This window comes from Dipodomys ordii, unplaced genomic scaffold (genome assembly GCF_000151885.1).
Source record: "Dipodomys ordii isolate 6190 unplaced genomic scaffold, Dord_2.0 Scaffold31, whole genome shotgun sequence".
In the NCBI taxonomy this organism is placed as follows: Eukaryota; Metazoa; Chordata; class Mammalia; order Rodentia; family Heteromyidae; genus Dipodomys; species Dipodomys ordii.
Window position 1 is genome coordinate 2124641 of NW_012267247.1, and position 17970 is coordinate 2142610.

The window sequence follows — 17970 nt, forward strand, 5'->3', positions numbered from 1 at the left end:
TCTGGCTTTTTCTGCTTATGTGGTACTGAGGAATTGAACCCAGGGCCTCATGCATGCAAGGCAAGCACTCTACCACTGAGCCACCTTCCTAACCCAGGAACCTCTTTTTCTAAGGCTTTGGTGCACTCCAGACTAGGTTTGAGCTCTTATTCATCCCTCAGTCAGGATTCTTGTATATAGTACACAGCCTACACACCCGTACATGACAACCCTGTCTGCTCAACTATACAATGTGGACTGTGCTACTGAGACCTAGGAAAGAGGGGCTCTGGCTAAGGATAACATGTTCCGCTTGGGCTGGGGCAGGAGAGATCTCACAGAAGATGCAGGGGCTTAACTGGAAGAACAACAGTATGAGACAACAAAACTTTCAAATAAGAGTCCTTTATCAGATTCAATCTTTGAAGCATCCCTAAATAAAACTTTGAATTCACTGTAGAGAGAGGACATCAGAGGGCCAAAGGCTCTTTCTCAGTGAGTGGCAAAGGCATACTGAGGGGCTCAAGGCACAGGTCTGCCTAACTTTAGGCCCTGAGCTCCCCACCTATCCAGAACTTCCTCCCTGGTCTATTTATTGGGTTTCCAGAGCAGCCCAGCTCACATGAATCCAGACTGTGGCTGGAAGTTCCAGCCAGAAAAATCCTGATAGTAGCATGTCACTCTCTTTTGGAGAGCTTCACTGCTAACCCTCTAGCTCAGTATACTCTCACTGGGCCTTGAGACTGGGCAGGAATCTTGCTGTATACAAATGCAGGGACTAGGCAGGTTCAGACCCATGCCTTGCTGGGCTCCAAGTCACTGAAACTTATCTCCACCATCTGAACTGTGAATCTCCATAACCCTCAAATCCCCCCTGTCAGCTCCACTCCCTCAGGAGCTGTGCTCTCTGGGTATGCTCTAAACAGAAGACGATTCCTCCATCCCTAAAGCCCAACCACGACCTCTGTCTGGGTCACAGAAGCCCTTAGCTGAGGGACTCTTACAGCAACCTACTGCCTGGACACCCCTATCACAGACAGCTAGTATGCTATGATGATGGCTGTGAGTGGTGAGGGTTCCCCAATGGATGCCTTTGGGTTGTAGAAGACTGGGTAATTCATACAGGCCATTTCACACTCCCTCCATCCATGTGTGACATGATTCACCTCCATAACATCAACAGGGAAAGTAAGGGAGACTATCAGTCTTGCATTCATCTTGCTAACTCTTGAAGCTTCTACTGAGGAATTCCTGTCCACTCATGGTGAATCTTGCCACAGTAGTCCCTGCAATAGCACAGCATTAACCCTCAGAAAGGAAGAAGTCTCCACCCGAAAACACCAGACTCAGGAACCTTCCATCTGCAGCCCCTCTGCCGACCCTAGACATCTGCTAAGCTCTGGCCTCCACCGCTCCCACATGCTGCACCGCTCCCAGGAAAGTCTGATCTGTCCTTGCAACTTTTACAAGCAACAACTCTTACTCTCGGTCATTTTGGTGTAGCTGGCCCCAATCCAAGTTTTAGGGTTGGGCACTTGTTGAGATTTGAGTCTGTTAGTACATCCAGGCTAGGCCAGTGGAAGGGAAGAAATCCCAGGCTTTGTGCAGGAGCCCCACAAGAATTGAATCTCGGCATGATATGGTCTGAGGATGTGAGGGTTGGAACAGTGTAGCCACCTTGCTACCACAATGGGAGGGTCTGGAGCTTCTCTGAAGAAGGCAGAGCTGAGAGATGAAGACAAATCAGGTTCTGAGTGGTATCCTTTCACTGGCTGAAGCCTGGACCTCTTAATGCTGTGACCCCTTTATCTAAATCTCTTCCACACATATCTAAGACACAACCCCCACACAGGCCCCTCTGAGGCAAGGGCCCCAGAGTGCTTACCAGGTTGACAAAATCCTGGTAGCAGATCTGCCCATCTGCATGGCTGTCAGCGAGAGCCAGGAGCACCTCTTTTTTGTGTGGGTCCAGCTTGGAGCTATGGCTCTCCAGGAGGCTTCGGAACTTGCCTGTGCTGATGAAGCCCGTGTTCCCAGGATCAAACTGAGGAAGAAGCACAGAAAGCAGTGGAATCAGCAGGGCCCTCCCCCATCTCCCAGCACTGACACAGGGCCCAGATTTCCACCATCACTCACTGAGTCCTGGCCCCACCTTCTGCCCACAGAGGACAAGTGGTATCTGGGATTGTTCAGTATCACCCAATCCAACTGTCTAGCACAGAGAAGGAGGCAGACTCAGAAGTATTAAAGCATCTTTCCTTCACCTTTAATTCTGACAGTGGACCAGGAAACAGGACTCAAGGGATAAGGGTCAGCAGGGAGAAGGAGTTCCTTCTAGGAGATCTGATGACAGGTGAGGGAGGAGCCGAGCTAAAGCACTAAAGTAGGGATGCAGAGTTCTCCCTGAGCAGAAGGTATACCCTGGAATGTCCTGTATACCTTGGACACAGTCCACCTGCCCCCTCAGGGACCAACTAATACCCACTCAGGCCAGTTTACGTTGGGGAGGTATATGTTCACACTATTTGGGGGTGGGGAGGGCTGGTCATGGGGCTTGAACTCTGGGCCTGGGCGCTGTCCCTCAGCTCTTCAGCTCAAGGCTAGCACGCTACCACTTGAGCCACAGCACCACTTTCAGTTTTCTGGTGGTTTATGAGAGATAAGAGTCTCAGGGACTTTCCTGCCTGGGCTGCTTTTGAATATGATCCTCAGATCTCAGCCTCCTAAGTAGCTAGGATTACATGCATGAGCCACCAACGCCCAACTCACACTGTTTTCTTTATGTGTGTGCATTCATCAGTATTGGAGCTTGAACTCAAGGCCTTAATAGATCACTTGGTTTTCTTGCTCATAGCTCTTGCTCTTGAGATGCAAGTCCAGTATCTTGCTGGCAAATTAGAGATAGAATCTTGTAGCCTTTCTGCAGGGGATGGCTTTGAACCAAGATCCTTCAGGTCTTGGCCCCCTGAGTAGCGAGGTTTATAGGCTTATCTATTTCCTTACCTTCTACAGCTTTGCACATGTAGGTCCCTCCAATTAAGATTGCCTTTCCTCTCTCTTCACCCTGGGACTCACTATTCCCCACTACTCTGCCATCCTCTTTTCTCCCCCTCACAAACAGCTCTCTATGACTGTTTCTCTGTGCCCTGGATAGACTGTGGGCCTCTTAACCACACTGTCTCCAGCTACTTTCTGCCTCCTCATTGGACTTTAGCTCAGCAAAGACTGGCACTGCACCCCAACACCCTAATGTTCAATGCACAGCTCCATTATGGGCACTCAGATTTGTTGAATGAGTAGATGGGATGTGTAGATAGACCGGCACTCATTTTCCTTGGAAAGTCTTATGGTTTCAGTTAGCAAAAGCAGGAACATATTCATCTCTCCCAGAGAAGCTCTTAACCTTTCTTGTCCCTCCTTCACCCAGTGCCCACATCTACCCTCACATGGACCCTACCAAGAATGTGATAAGAACAAAGGGCTCTCCCCTTGACTCCAGAGAGACTCCAGAGACTCCAGAGTCTCTCTGGATATGCTGCTGTAGGTTGTTTAGATTTTAAAAGGCAACAGATGGAGGTCAGTGATAGAGCACTTGCCTAGCATGTAAGAGGTTCAATCTCCATCATGGCAAAATAAGCAATAAATAAAAAGACAACAGATATTAGGGATATATTATCTGGGGACAAGGGAGTTTACAAGGCTAAACACCCTCCTTCTCTCCCTTCCTTCCTTCCTTCCTTTTTTTTTTTTGGGGGGGGGTCCGGTCGTGGGGCCTGAACTCTGGGCCTGTCCCTCAGCTCTTCAGCTCAAGGCTAGCGCTCTACCACTTGAGCCACAGCACCACTTCCGGCTTTTTTTCTTTTTGCTTATGTGGTGCTGGGGAATCAAACCCAGGGCCTCATGCATGCAAGGCAAGCACTCTACCACTGAGCCACCTCCCCAGCCCCCAAGAGGACATTTCTAAAGAAGCCCATTTTAAAATCCAGATATCCGCCGGGCGCTGGTGGCTCACGCCTGTAATCCTAGCTACTCAGGAGGCTGAGATCTAAGGATCGTGGTTCAAAGCCAGCCAGGGCAAGAAAGACCGTGAGACTCCTATCTCCAATAAACCACCAGAAAACCGGAAGTGGCGCTGTAGCTCAAGTAGTAGAGCGCTCGCCTTGAGCTGAAGAGCTGAGAGACAGCGCCCAGGCCCAGAGTTCAGGCCCCATGACCGACAAAAATAAATAAATAAATAAAATAAAATCCAGATATCCTAAGCTCCAGAATGATCTTTGACCTCCTATCACAGTACAGTAGACCGTACTATGGTCCTTGTATTACTGAAGAGAAAGGCAGAATCAGCATAGAAATGACTTTCCCAACAAGCCACAGAGGCAGGATTCCACACCTGGGCAATTTAGTACCCCTTGAAGTCACTGCCCTTCAGCCCCAAGGTCTGCTTTGCTGCTTAGATTCAAAACTGAGAGACTACAAAGTTGAGCCCAGCCTCAGACCTAGGCGAGGCAGGGCTTCTCCCAAGATCCTATTCTAAACAGTTTATTTTTCAGCAGAAAAGAACCACTATTTTGTCCACCTTATTGCTCAGATGCAGAAACACAGAGCCTAGAGAAGAGCAGACTATGGCAATGGCTGGCAGGGTGCAGCCTCTTTCATTCCTGAGGGCCACTGGAGCCTGAGGGCCAATTCTCCAAATCCATCATGGGGAATCACTAGCCAGCCTCCACATGCTCTCATGTGGGCCTTGGTGCTATGTGGACAGTTTGGAGACAGGGATTGGGGGTACAGGCCTGGGAAGATCCCCAGTGGGCCCTGCAGGGGGGGGGGGTCTGTAGTACAACATATAGTCTCTCTTGGCCCAGCAGTAGGAAGAAGCCCAGTGGTTTTGCATATGCTGGGAGCAGGGACACCAATCCCTTCCCAGGGGCCTCTGGAGGGCAATGGGGTAGGGGGCTGGGATCAGGCAACAGACAAAGAGCCACCTGCTCTCCTCCTGGCTCTCCCTTGTTTCAGGCTCCCTGCTGTTGTCCTAGTGACAGGGGATGCCCTGTGGCTCCCTGGCCCCCAGCCCCCACCCCAGCCTGCCTGCTCTGCCCCAAGCACATTACAGACTCTACACTGCAAAGAACAAGCTGGAATCAGGCCGAGCCTCCATTCTCTGCCAAAATTCTACCTTTCATGCCAGGGCCAGACAGGCTAGACAATGCAGGGGAGGGAGGGGAGGGTCACTGCAACCCTAATAATGAGGCTTCAGGGACTGGAGGATGACTAGAGGGGATAGAGATGGGGCCGGCTGACTGGGCTCCAGAATGCATGCAGGATACCTTTCCATCACCCCCCACACCTGGGAAGATGAAGAAAAGGGCAAAGGCTGGTGTGGGAGTAAGGCACAGGAGGAGGGGAGTGGGGGCAGAGAGAGGAAGAAAGGGACAGGGAGCCAGAGGGAGGGAGATCAAGTGCAGAGAAGGCAGAAGGTACCATCACTTCAGAATGAGGTTGGGGGCTTCTAAGTAAGGCCATACCCCTCCAGCAGGGCAACAAGGAGCCAGGTAAAATCAGCCAACAACTAGAGTTTGTATCATTTAAGGTAAACAGCTCTAGCCCCAAAGGCTCCATCTGTGGGGTGGACAGAAGCACTCCCAGGGCAGAGCACCAGGGCCTGGTCTCACTTGCCTCATATTTTGGGGGGTGGGGAGGGATGGGGTTGGTTATGGGGCTTGAACTCAGGGCCTGAGCACTGTCCCTGAGCTCTTTTGCTCAAGGCTAGCGCTCTACCACTTTGAGCTACAGCACCACTTCTAGTTTTCTGGTGGTTAATTGGAGGTAAGAGTCTCATGGAGGGCTGGGAAGTTGGCTCAGTGGTAGAGTGCTTGCCTCGCATGCATGAGGCCCTGGGTTCGATTCCTCAGCACCACATAAACAGAAAAAAGCAGGAAGTGGCACTGTGGCTCAGGTGGTAGGGCACTAGCCTTGAGCTGAAGAGCTGAGGGACAGCACCCAGGTCCAGAGTTCAGCCCCTATGACTGACCAAAAAAAAAAGTCTCATGGACTTTCCTGCCTGGGCTGGCTTTAAACCTCAGATCTCAGCCTCCTGAGTAGCTAGGTTTACAGGCATGAGTTACCAGCACCAGACTTTCCACTGGTGTAACTTGAATGAATAGAGGGGATACCTTTTCCTACCTACCCTTGGCCTCTGTCTGCCCTGCTTGGGGGTGGGGGGTGGGTGGCGGGGAATGGGAATGACATCACACTAGCACTGTGGTTTGGCGTTCTGAGGGGAAAGAGCTCTGTAAATGCAAGTTCCCTGTTAATAACGTGCTGAAGCTCCTGAATCAGCCCTCCCTCCCTCGAGTACTGCATGGCCTGGATTGGCCCACTTAGTGGGGCACTTTCCGGGTGAGGTGGGGCTGGTCTGGCGGTGGTCATGGCAGCTGGTGGGCTATGAATAGGGCTGGTCCCAGCAGGGAGTCAGGCGCTGGGGAGGGTCCTGAGCTCCCTCTAAAAGAGGGTCTGGTGTGGTCTGTGGGAGGTTGGAGGTGTCAAGACCACATTCAGTCTGCAGAACGCCAGAGAGAGAGAGGGGTTGGCCCTCCCACATCTCCCGCCCACCTGCCTCAGGCTTGAAAAGAGCTTCAAGAGGCTCCAAGGGGACTTTTAATCCCACCAGTGCCCAACCCCTAATCCTCTAGGTCACTAGCTGTCCCCAGTCTAAGGCTGGCCACACACACACACACACACACACACACACAGTCTCCCTTCTCCTCTGCTCTGCCACCTAGTCTGGGGAAATTACCCACAACATTTTCTCAGCGTGGCTGCCTTCTGGAACTTCTTCCCACTCCCTGGGACAAAGTAGGGAAGAAATCCAGCATCCTCAGCTGCTGTGTGCCATTTGAGACAATTCATTCAACCACACCACCTCCAATTCTCCATCAATGAAGCAGTAGGAGTGCTCCCTCGGGGAAATGGAAGGTGGGCATATCCGTCTATGTGGACAGATACAAACAAATTATATGTTAAAAAGGGACTGAAGAAGAGAAAGCCCTAGCCCATTCAGCGTGGGAGAGCAGCTGATCTCTCTTGCATCCTGGTACAGCCAAAAGGCAGATGGGAAATTTGGGGTCAAGATGAGGTATCTCCATATGGGGAATGAGACTTGTGCTATATCAGAGGGACCTAGTGGTACTAGAGACAAGGGGCAGCAGGTTAAGAACTCATAAATCAGAGCCAAATATTTAGCAGGACCTCGGTGACTTTCAAACTATGCTACAGAGCTCTAGAGGCTGTGGGGCTTCAAAGGCCAGCAGCAGAATCAAGGAAATTGCTCAGCAACTCTGAATCTGTCTGCAGACTGGCCCTCATCTAGGGCCCAGGTGAACAACAATGTAACATCTATGAGATATCTGCTGTGTTCAGGTGCTCACTTAAGTCATTATCTATCTTAGTTTTCCTGGGACCTACATGGTTTACAACTTTTCTCCAAACACAATTATTAATAGCCTCCCTTGATTCTGTGTCCTAACTTGGCTAGCAAGTAATAAGAGTTTCCCCCCTCCCCATTTTAAGCCTCACAATGACTCTATGAGATAGAGATTATGATCCAATCCATGGGGGTGCAGGGAATGGGGGGTGGAGCCACAGCTACAAGTAGAATTACTCAAATTTGATCAGATGGTAACTGCTTCCAGTTAAAATTAATGCCCAGGCAGAAAAGCCTGGAGCCCAGCCCCCCTCTTCTTGTGACTAGGATCCTGCAGTTAAAAGGAGTTTGAGAGACCTGAGTCCAGTCCTATCATCCATCCATCCAACACCAGCACACTTATTCTGTAGATGGGAAATAGATGCAGAGAATAAAAGGAGTGAAAGAAAACAGCTCAAGGTCAGAAAAGTGAGTTAGTAGGGTTAGGATAGAGATAATTTGTGGTCCTTCCACTGGGCTCACTGACTTCAGCCTTTCCTCTTTTCTTTCTCCCTCTTGTTCCATTGTATCAAACAAAGTCCCTGTGTGTGTTGTGGAACTTGAGGCCCAAGAAAGTATGTGAAGTAAGGGTTCTGTGGGCCCCTCTTGGAGGGGTACAATGCAAGAAACCACAGTGAGGACTCTACAAGGCACTTGCAGTGGAGAAACCTGTCTGCTTTCGTTCAATCCAGCATCTGACCAAAGTGTCTTTTCACACAGCACACTTCAAGGAAAACTCTTCAGGAGAAATGACGAATCCATAGTAAAGACTTGTTTCCCTTTTTGTGAAACCTAGCCCCTTTGTCAAAAGGCTAGGACCCAGCCTTTTGCCTCCAGTTCATGAATAGCACAGGCTCTCAAGGTAGCTGACAAAAGCTGTATGCTGCAGTCTTCCAGCAGAGCTAGAAGTCTGTGGGATCCACAAGGTTGACTGGGGACACCTGGTCCCAGGAGAGGCTGAGTAATCAGTGAGTGGCCTAATGGGGCCAGTGAGCTGAGCTCTCCGGGAAGGAACCCTACTGGAGCTGGGATTTGCCTGCTCAGCACCCAGGACAGCAGCCTTGCTTCTCCCCTCCCGGCTGCAGGCCAGCAAATCTGGCCAGCAGCAATGAAGCATAGGAGGGGGAAACCCCGTTTATTTCCTATCTATTATAGATTTGTGACTTGCACAAGCTGTATTTCCAGGACAAGACAATATCTGCTTCCTGCTTCTAGCGCTCAAATTCTCTCTCTAGAGAAAATTCTTTCTCTCTCCTGCATCCAGAGAGTCCCAGGGTCCTCAAAGAAGGTTGTGAACACTGGAAATGAGGCAGAGTCAGCTCCTGGAACTGTCATCCTGTGAAGACTTCTGGGTTCTGGGAGGAGAGAGACCTAAGATTGGGGACAGCCTCCCATTCCTACTGTCTCCTGTCTGTCCACCGAGGCCTGGGAAAGGAGCACAGGTTGCATGCTGGGGCAGGGTAAGGTGCAGAGCCTTGTTGCCATGACTCATCTGCAGGCTCCTTGCATGGTTACTCAGCTACTGAGCAGAGCAGAACTAAAGAGGCTGCCCAGGGGTTTATGACTCAGTAGAGCTGTCCCCACCCAGCAGCCAGAGCCCACCAGGGAGCCCTGGCCCATTCATGGATATTTACAGCCCCATAAATTAGGTCCAGGCTGCAGCTGCTGAGGTCAGGAGGCACTTGGAAGGGAGCAGAGCTTTCTCTTCCACTTCTCCTTCCTTGCAAATGAGGATGCTAATCCTCCTCAGACAAATACCATTCATGCCCTTCCCTTGACCTTCTCCCCCTCCACACACACACACACTTTGCAAAACGTTTTCACAAATCTCTTTATTTTCATTCTCACACCAACCCTAGATTGTGTGACTAGTGCCACAAACAGATGAGGAACAGCTATCCAGGTGAGAACAGGCACTGAGGAGCCTACTCCTGCTCTGACATGAACAAGGAGTGAATTCCCAAAGGCCTGAAGCCCCCCTTGGGAGGGGAAGGGCAGTGGTCAGAAAACTACATTCTGATCTGGCCTCTCCAGATGGAGGCACCAGGGGCCTGGTGCTCCTGTCCCCCTGAGGTTTGGCTAGGCTTATTCAATGACTCCCGGCGGTATTACTTCTGCTCTCCCAGATGCCAGTGACAGAGATTCAGGACCCACAAGGGATTTGTCTCAAGGCCCCAAGCCAAGCTCTCAAGCATCCCTCCTCCTACTGATCCGCAGAGCTGAACCCCAGGGGTTAGAGCTAGCAGGCCAGTTAAGGACTCAAATCATTCTGCCCAGGCAAAGAAGGGGGCATCCTGGATTGAATCCAGGCTGGTTGAGTGGCTACACAAAGCATTTCCAGAAACTTGCCTACCCTCCCCCAACACTTGAAAGGGGAGGAGAAGGAGGAGATTCAGATCTTTCTCGATTGTGTGAAGATGAGACAAGTAGGTACCCTCCCCAGAAGATCCCATTTCCCTCCCTCAGTGCCATCCTAAGGCCTCCCAGGCAGGAACAAAGCAGCAAGCCCTGAGGAGAGGTGGGGGTGGTGACTCAGAGACAGTTCCTTTGGGTACGAGCAACAGATGTAGTGCCCAGTCTGACACATCAAGCCCAGCTTGTCAGGGCCCCCAGGGGCTGAAGACATAAAAGTTTTGAGGGAGCAGCAGAAAGGGAAAGAAGGAAGTAGTGGTAGAAGGTTGGAGTGGGGAGGGGAACTGATATCTGCCAGGTCTTATCCCATTAGCCTCAATACTTGTCCCTCTGTTGCCTCTCCTGGAATCCCCTAAAGGTTCAGCTGATCCCTCAATACAGAGAAAACCAAGAGATCCAGGAAGGTGGTAGGGAAAAGGAAGTGGGAGAGAGCCCAGGAGTAGACAGGCAGAATAAATGGTCTTAGACCATCTCTTCACCTCCTGTGGACTTGCTACCTCCTGCTAGAAGACACTCAGAAGTCCTGGGGACAAGTGCATCTACTGTAGAGGCTCCTTATTGTTCTGTGTCATTGGGCATCTCCTCAGGCCCTAGTTTCTTCCTCTGTAAAGAGAAGGCACAACACCTCACCCTGAAGGGCCTCTGAGAAATCCACACACACGATGACAGATGGATGGATGTGCCAACAGTAGACACTCCGTGTTTGCTCCCTCTAAGAAGTTTTTGTGCCTGGCGCTGACGGCTCACACCTGTAATCCTAGCTACTCAGGAGGCTGAGCTCTGAGGATCGCAGTTCAAAGCCAGCCCAGGCAGGAAAATCCATGAGATGCTTATCTCCAATTAATTATCAGAAAACTGGAAGTGGAGCTGTGCCTGAAAGTAATGAAGCACTATCCTTGAGAAAAAAGAGCTCAGGGACAGGGCACAAGCTCAGAGTTCAAACCCTATGACTGACAAAAAAAAAGAATATTTTTTTAATGTGTGCTGGTCCTGGGGCTTGAACTCAGGGCTTTCTTTTACTCAAGGCTAGTATTCTACCACTTGAGCCCTCAGAGCTCTACTTCCAGATTTTTGGGGGGTAGTTTATTGAAGATAAGAGTCCCACAAACCTTTCTGCCCAGGCTGGCTTTGAAGCATGATCCTCAGATCTCAGCCTAGTAAGTAGCAAGGGTTACAGGTATGAGCCATTGGCACCTAACCCCTCAAACAAAATTTTACCCACTCAGACCTATACCCTGCTTTCAAAAAAAAGTTGAAGACTAGACATGATACAGAGGCTGTAATCTCATCACTCACAGAGGCTGAAACAGAAGGATCACTCTAAGGGCAGTCTGGGCTATGCAGCAAAGGCCCTGTCAAAAACTAAATAGAGAAGGAAGAAGGCTTAGGGGTTAACCCTAGCTCATTTCCATAACACAAAACAGGGCCCTAGGTCTAATCTCACCATTGGCCAGTAATGAAAGGTCCAGCAGGAATTGTCAAATGGGAGGCAGAGAAGAGGCCTGGCCCAGCCCACCTCAAAGGCAAACACCTCATTCTTACTTTCAACCTCTGTGAGGCAGGGGGACAAGTCAGGAAAGCAAAGGAGTCTGACTGACAACCACACTCTCCAGGCAACTTTCACCCAAAACCTCCTCTCCTTTGCCTCAGGAAAGTTCAGGTGGGAGGGTGGTTCCCAGTTTCTGCCTTAGCAAAAGCAGCTTAGTTTCCCAGGAAGGAAGGAAACTAGATTGAGACTGTGGACACAGGTTCAAGACCTGGGCCTATGAAATCCCCATGACCTTGTGGAAACAGTGTTTATTTGATCCCAGTAACATGTGGCAATATTTGTCAGGTGCTCACGACCTACTGGTCCAAATACTATGGTATATATGGCCCAATCCTCACAAGGCTCAGGCAGGACTTTTCCTAGACAGTTACAGGGAGATATCTGAGACTTGCGAGGCTGCCTGGTTTGCCTACTGTTTGACACCTAGTGGGAGCAGGGTGAGAACTCAATTCAGACTGTCCTCCTGACCACCTCCTTCTTCTTCCTGCCTTTCTTGGTCACCACTCAAGGTGGTGTAAGCAAACAGGGAGTGCAGGGCCAGTGACAAGGACACAGGAATCTCTGATACTCACTCTGGACCTTTCATTAGTGACCAAGTCACCTCAGAAGGTCACTGACCTTTACTTATTTGCAAAATGAACAGACTGGACAAGATGTTTCCACTGGCCTTCTAAATAACCTATGATTCTTGAGGGGTCAGCAGCTACAGTATAGGGGCAGGACAATATGAGCCTGACAGCACCATGGCCAGGGTCTGCTCCTGGAGAGGCCATTTTAATCCAAGATGGCACCTGCAGGGCTTAGATCGATCTACCATTCACTCAAATTTGTGTGGACCTAATGCATGTCAGGCAGGTAGTATACAAGCTCGGATCCCTTGGGCACCCTGCTTATGGCTATTTTGTGTCAGTGGATAAGGATAGAATTATTTCCAGCATGGCTGATAGGGTGGCTCAAATAGAAGCCAGCAGGGAAAGCTGGCTTTATGATACAGGGAAGTCCCTGGCTTCAAGGGTCCTAGAGGCCACCTGTTTAAGGGGTTAGGGGTGCAGAGCTGGAGGAAGCAATTCCAATTAAACTCATGGCTTTCCCCCTCTTTGGGAACCCTACTCCATTGGCTAATCACATGTTTTGGGAGCTATGGTCCATGCTGTCATCTCTGAGCAGGTGTTTTCTCTATGGCTGCTCACTAATCCCTTCAGCAGTTTCATCTGAACCTCTACTTGGCTCCCAGAACTCTCCCTAAGTCAGCTTATAGGAATTTTATGAATAGGGTAGGTGTCAGGGCCAGGCCAGCAGAAGATTGCCCTCAGGCTGTAGGGAAAGGGAGCTGGATAGGGCATATGCTGGGGGAAAAGAAAGCCAAAAAATCCTCTGGGCCCAGAAGTGGCTCTCTTGCTCAGCGGCCTTCTCCACAGAAGTCCAGGTACCTTTTCTAGGAAAGAAAGATTCACAGTCTACCAGGAGTTAATGTTCATTAGGAATCAGATACTGCAAAGGGAGTTTCCACGTCCAGTTAATTCTCAGTCACCCTGGAGTTAAAGATCACCACCCCCATCTTACAGGAGAGCAAACAGGCTCAGAGTGATCATACAATCACCTCAGTTACAAAGTTGGTAAGACTGGAACCCAGATCCAAAGTACTGCCCCCCCAATAGCCCATCGAAGCTTCCCCATGCTCTGTCTGGAGCATAATGTAATAATGTCATTGGGAATGTCAATGCAGACTTCCTGTGGGTAGGGATGGGGGGTAGAGGGGTGGGGGTAGGGAAGGGACTAGCAAAGTTAGAGTCTCCTGGAGTCTGGGAAATTCATGTTCCCTAGTGGGAAAGGGACACAACCAAATGATTTCTAAAGGTTTCCTTTTCTCTCTTACTCTTTTGAGTTCAAAAGCAATTGTGCTTTGTTGATTTAACAGAACTCTGCTCTAAACCCTTCTTCTTCCTTAAATGTTGAAAGATCTTAGAATCCCACCCCTACCCCCCTCATTTTTAGGCTTTGAACTCAGGGCCTTGGCTTGCTTGTTTTGTTATGCCATTGTGCTACAATAACAGATTTAATTGATAGCAACTTTATCATTACTGTTATGATAAAGTGATGAAATAGAACCCAGGGCTTCCTGCACACTAAGCAAGCGTTCCACATACCCACCCTATGACAACTTTAAGACCTAAATATTTAGGAAAAACCATGAAGATGCCAAAGATAAGACCCTTTAAGGAGAAGCTGGGCAACAAACACATGAGACACCTGGAAGACTCGCTGGTGGACTTCGGGTTTCCCGCCTGTGCAGACTCTGCAGCCCACAGGGATGTAAAAGAGAAGGAGTGGCATGGATCGGCCCTGTTACATCCCCTTGTGAGCAGACCAAATGCCACAATGACTGTGGGGCCACGGGCACTTCCGAAGTGCTGGCTCACCTGCTTTTCTCAATTCCAGTCACCACAAAAGACATGCTAGAAGGATGACCACCTAGGTATAGTTTCTTTCTTAGAATTAATTTTGTCTAACCAGAAATGACTTCTAGGCTTCTAGTCCTTGGGGTCCAGTTAGCTTCATACTACACAAGGCTATGAAACACAATGAAGAACCATATAGCCTGGAAGAAGTTGGTCCAATCCCTTCCCTCCCAGGATGGAGAGGGAGGGCATGCCAACTGGTTATAGTCTCCCAGGCCACTGACCTCTGGAAGGGGAACTCGAGTACCAGGCTTGTGATGAATGTCCTGTCTCTGTACCACTGTTCCATCATCGAGGAAGAAATGCTGAGAGGACTGACTGCACTTCCTTTCCTGTGTGTACTCAACTTACCTTTGCCAAATCTTACATTTAGTCAGACTCAGAAAAAGAGGCAGGAATAAACATGCTGTCCTGAGGCACATGCTACTTGAGGGTTCATACGTACTCTTTCTTGAGCTCTGTGAGCTGTCAAAAGAGCAACATCTGCCAGAGGTGAAAGTCATGCTCAGGAGCAGCTCGCCTCAAACACAAAGCACCAATATGATTTCTGAGTGGGCCTCTCCAGAAGTAAGGAGATAGCCTCTGCCATACCCTAGCACCTCCCTGCAGCTGGACTGTATGGACCAACAGCTAAATATTGAATGCCTCACATTCTCTCTGCTTGGAATTGCTCTCCAGTTCCAAATTCTTCCCACTAAAAGTTCTCCATTCACCCAAATGGTTTCTTTTAAAATGTAAACACAGGGGCTGGGAAGGTGGCTCAGTGGTAGAGCGCTTGCCTTGCATGCACGAGGCCCTTGGTTTGATTCCTCAGCACCACATAAGCAAAAAGAAAAAAGCCAGAAGTGGCGCTGTGGCTCAAGTGGTAGAGCACTAACCTTGAGCTGAAGAGCTGAGGGACAGCGTTCAGGCCCCATGACCGGACCCCCCCCAAAAAAAATGTAAACACACACACACACATACACATGAACTGGCAAAGGAAATTAGCCAAATGTGAAAGACATAAAGAAAAAGCACAAGGGGCTGGGAAGGTGGCTCAGTGGTACAGCGCTTGCCTTGCATGCCTGAGGCCCTGGGTTCGATTCCTCAGCACCACATAAAGAAAAAAGAAAAAAGCCGGAAGTGGCGCTGAGCCTCAAGTGGTAGAGCGCTAGCCTTGAGCTGAAGAGCTGAGGGACAGTGCTCAGGCCCAGAGTTCAGGCCCTACAACCGGACTGAAAAGAAAAGAAAAAGCACAATACACTTTGTTCTAAGTTCTGATTCTAAATTTGGCAGGAGGTGTGAAGGGCTAGCTGCTTGGTCGTAGTGGCAGTGTAGCTCCCTCCTGCCTCAGGGTAGCAGGCCAGCGGTTGCTGGTCTTCATTGGGGGCCAGAGGGAGAGTGGGTGACATTAGAAACTAAGAGAGATGCTCTCTCTTGTCAGGACAGTGATAATCAGTGCTCTACGGCCAGCCCTCATGCAGAACTAGCCCCAAATTCTCACCCGAGACCTGTTGTGTCTTTCCTCCTGCAATCCCAGGTGTTCAGTCTCATTCAAGCCTTTACATCTAGCTGGCTCCTCAAATTCAACTTGTCTGGAGCCAGAGGTTGCTTGCCAACCCTTCCCCCACTTCTACTTTTCCCTTTCCTGGTAAGTTCAAAATCTGTTAGATATGTGGCACCTCTCAGCTAGCCAGGTCATTAACTATCTTCCCATTCTCCTTTTTCTACACTTTTTCTATCTTTACTTTTTCATTATCACCTTGTAAGTCAAGGTATCCCATGCCTTGGATAAGTGTCTCCCAAAAGTTAACATGTTAAAGGCCTGCTCCCCAGCTTGGAGCTATTGGGAATCAGTGAAAGCTTTAAGAGATGGCTAAGAAAGAAGTCTTTAGACTACCAGGGATGTATCCTAAAGGAGACGGTGGAACCTTAGTCTCTCCCTCTATGTGCTGTGGCCATAAGATGAATGACTTTTGCTGTATCACAAGCTTTTGCCATGATATGTTCCCTTGTCACATGGCCAAGCAACCACAGATTTAAACCCCCCAAGGTATCAGCTAAAGCAAACCTTTCTCTTCATAATCTGACTGTCTCAAGTGTTTATTATAGTCACAGAAAGGTGACTAATACAAGATACGTCTTTCCATTCGCTGCAGCAAGCCCCTGGCTAGCTTCTCTCATCCCTACAATCCCCAAACAACTCTGCTAAAAACCTTTCAAAGGCTTCCCTTGACTATAGCAGAGATTTGGATCATATTTTCACCTTTTTTCATATTTCTCTCTCTCTGTAACCCAACACCTTCTACTGGTCCAAATATACTGATAATCCTAAAGCTGCACAAAGTTCGTGGTACAATCATTCCCACAGCAGGACTGCAGTGTTCACTATTCCCTCACACTAGGATATCTCCTACCTCCCCCGCTCCTGCACCATGGGTTAAAGAGTGAAAAGGAAATACAGAGTAGCACCTGAGAACCAAAAGAGAATCATTTCCTTGGTGAAGGTCAAATGTCCACCTCCGGCTCAATGCCAACACATGGCACTCCCAATTCCATTCCCTACATTAAGACTCCAGGCACTGCAAGTAATCACATGGTATTTTTCACTTGTAACCTCTCAGCCCTCCCCATTTTGGTAGCCCAGAACTAAAGAAACAAAATCAATCTTTAAAGCCCAAATCAGCTCCCCTACCCCCCACTCAAGGATGGCAGAGATTTTCCACTTCAGTGATGGCCAGGGACCTTCCATGGTGGAGGTAGGTAGAAAGACAGGCAGCTAGATGGTTAACCTAAACCCATCCCCCACCTCTCCAGCTTCCCTCCTGCTGCAACAGAAAACTTCCTAGGCATTCAGTACAATTTCTACATTGTGTAAACCCAGCTATTGTACAGCAGGAGTTGTGAGGAGGGAGGAAGGGATTCTCTCAGAGGAGCCCAAGGCCTCCTCCTGATACCTGGAGCACAGTGTTGCTCAGCCTGAGATGCACCAAACCACGCCCCCACCTGACGTCATCATTTCAGGAGCACAGAGCTAGGGAAGCCCACGCAAGCAGGGAGACTGAGACTGATTTCAGGGAGGACTGGGGGGGGGGGAGGTTGTTAACTGCTCACATACCTGATCAAACAGGACTTTCCAGTGCTGGTAGAGAGGGAGGCCATGCAGAAGAGAAACAGAAGAGAAAGACACATATCACCAAGGTCTCTGCAGCCCCGTAAGGTTTCTGACAGCCTCCCAGCTGCTGCCTAGGAGTCAGAACTAGCCTCAAGGATGGGCAGCAAGAGCCCAGGGAAAACCCAGGGGAAGACCCCCCTTCCCCAAATGAGCAAAGACAGGGAACTCACAGTAGGGGGTTGGAATGGGGGCTAGCTAGCTGAGTGTCCCTGGTGGGAGGCAGCAGTTCCTTAGAGGGACAAAGATGCTTGCCTGCAACTGGTAACTTCTGCGTTCAAAAGCTCAGGCCCTCTGTGGGGCCAGGAACTCACCCCTAGGTAATCACTGACATTTTTGCTCGCAGTTTTGTTTTGTGTTGTTGTAGGAGTGGGGAAGGAAGTTTCCCAATTCCTTTCTGACGCTAAGTCTAAGTGGTGAGTAGAGGAGAGTCTATAGGGCCGGAAGGAAGTGATAGGTTTAACCACAGAAGCCAGAAAGAGGTGAAACTCCCAGCCCCATCCAGATTTGCTGGCTTAGGTTTTGCAGGTCGGGTAGCCCTGGTTCCACTTCCATCTCTCTCCACTGAAGGAGGGAGAGGGCAGGGCAAGGGGCCTATGCCTAGTTTTGCCACCCTTACCTGCTGGTTAACCCAGGATGGGAGAAGCCTAAGCAACTCTAGCTCCCACAGTTTGCCAGTGCTGGATCCTTGGACTCCAGGACCGGCGTGTCGGAGACCCCAGCGGCAGATGGCAGGAAAGCCCTCTGGGGGGAACCCCTCCTCCCTCCCTCCCCTCCCCTCTCCTCCCCCTAGGGCCCCGTCCGAGGCAGCAGCGCTGAGGTCTCGAGGGAGCGCCCGATCCCTCCCCAGGGAGCAAACCAGCTCCCCACACTCCAATCCCTGCCCCGGCCCGGCGGAGGGATGGGGACCAGTTTGAATTCCAACCAGTGTGGCGTCAGGGCAGGTTGCGGGGGGGGGGGG

General features: G+C 50.0%; 1 protein-coding gene across 1 annotated transcript in view; it reads right to left on the reverse strand.

Annotated features, from left to right (window-relative positions):
- The window catches only part of Rhbdl3 (rhomboid, veinlet-like 3 (Drosophila)), a 55581-nt gene that overhangs the window by 35297 nt on the left and 2314 nt on the right, over window positions 1–17970 (reverse strand). Inside the window, exons 3-4 of the mRNA XM_013016285.1 lie at window positions 16956–16979; window positions 1865–2023 (exon numbers count right to left, since the gene is read on the reverse strand). Of these exons, the coding sequence (XP_012871739.1) occupies window positions 1865–2023; window positions 16956–16979 (183 nt within the window). The remainder of the gene's footprint in view (window positions 1–1864; window positions 2024–16955; window positions 16980–17970) is intronic.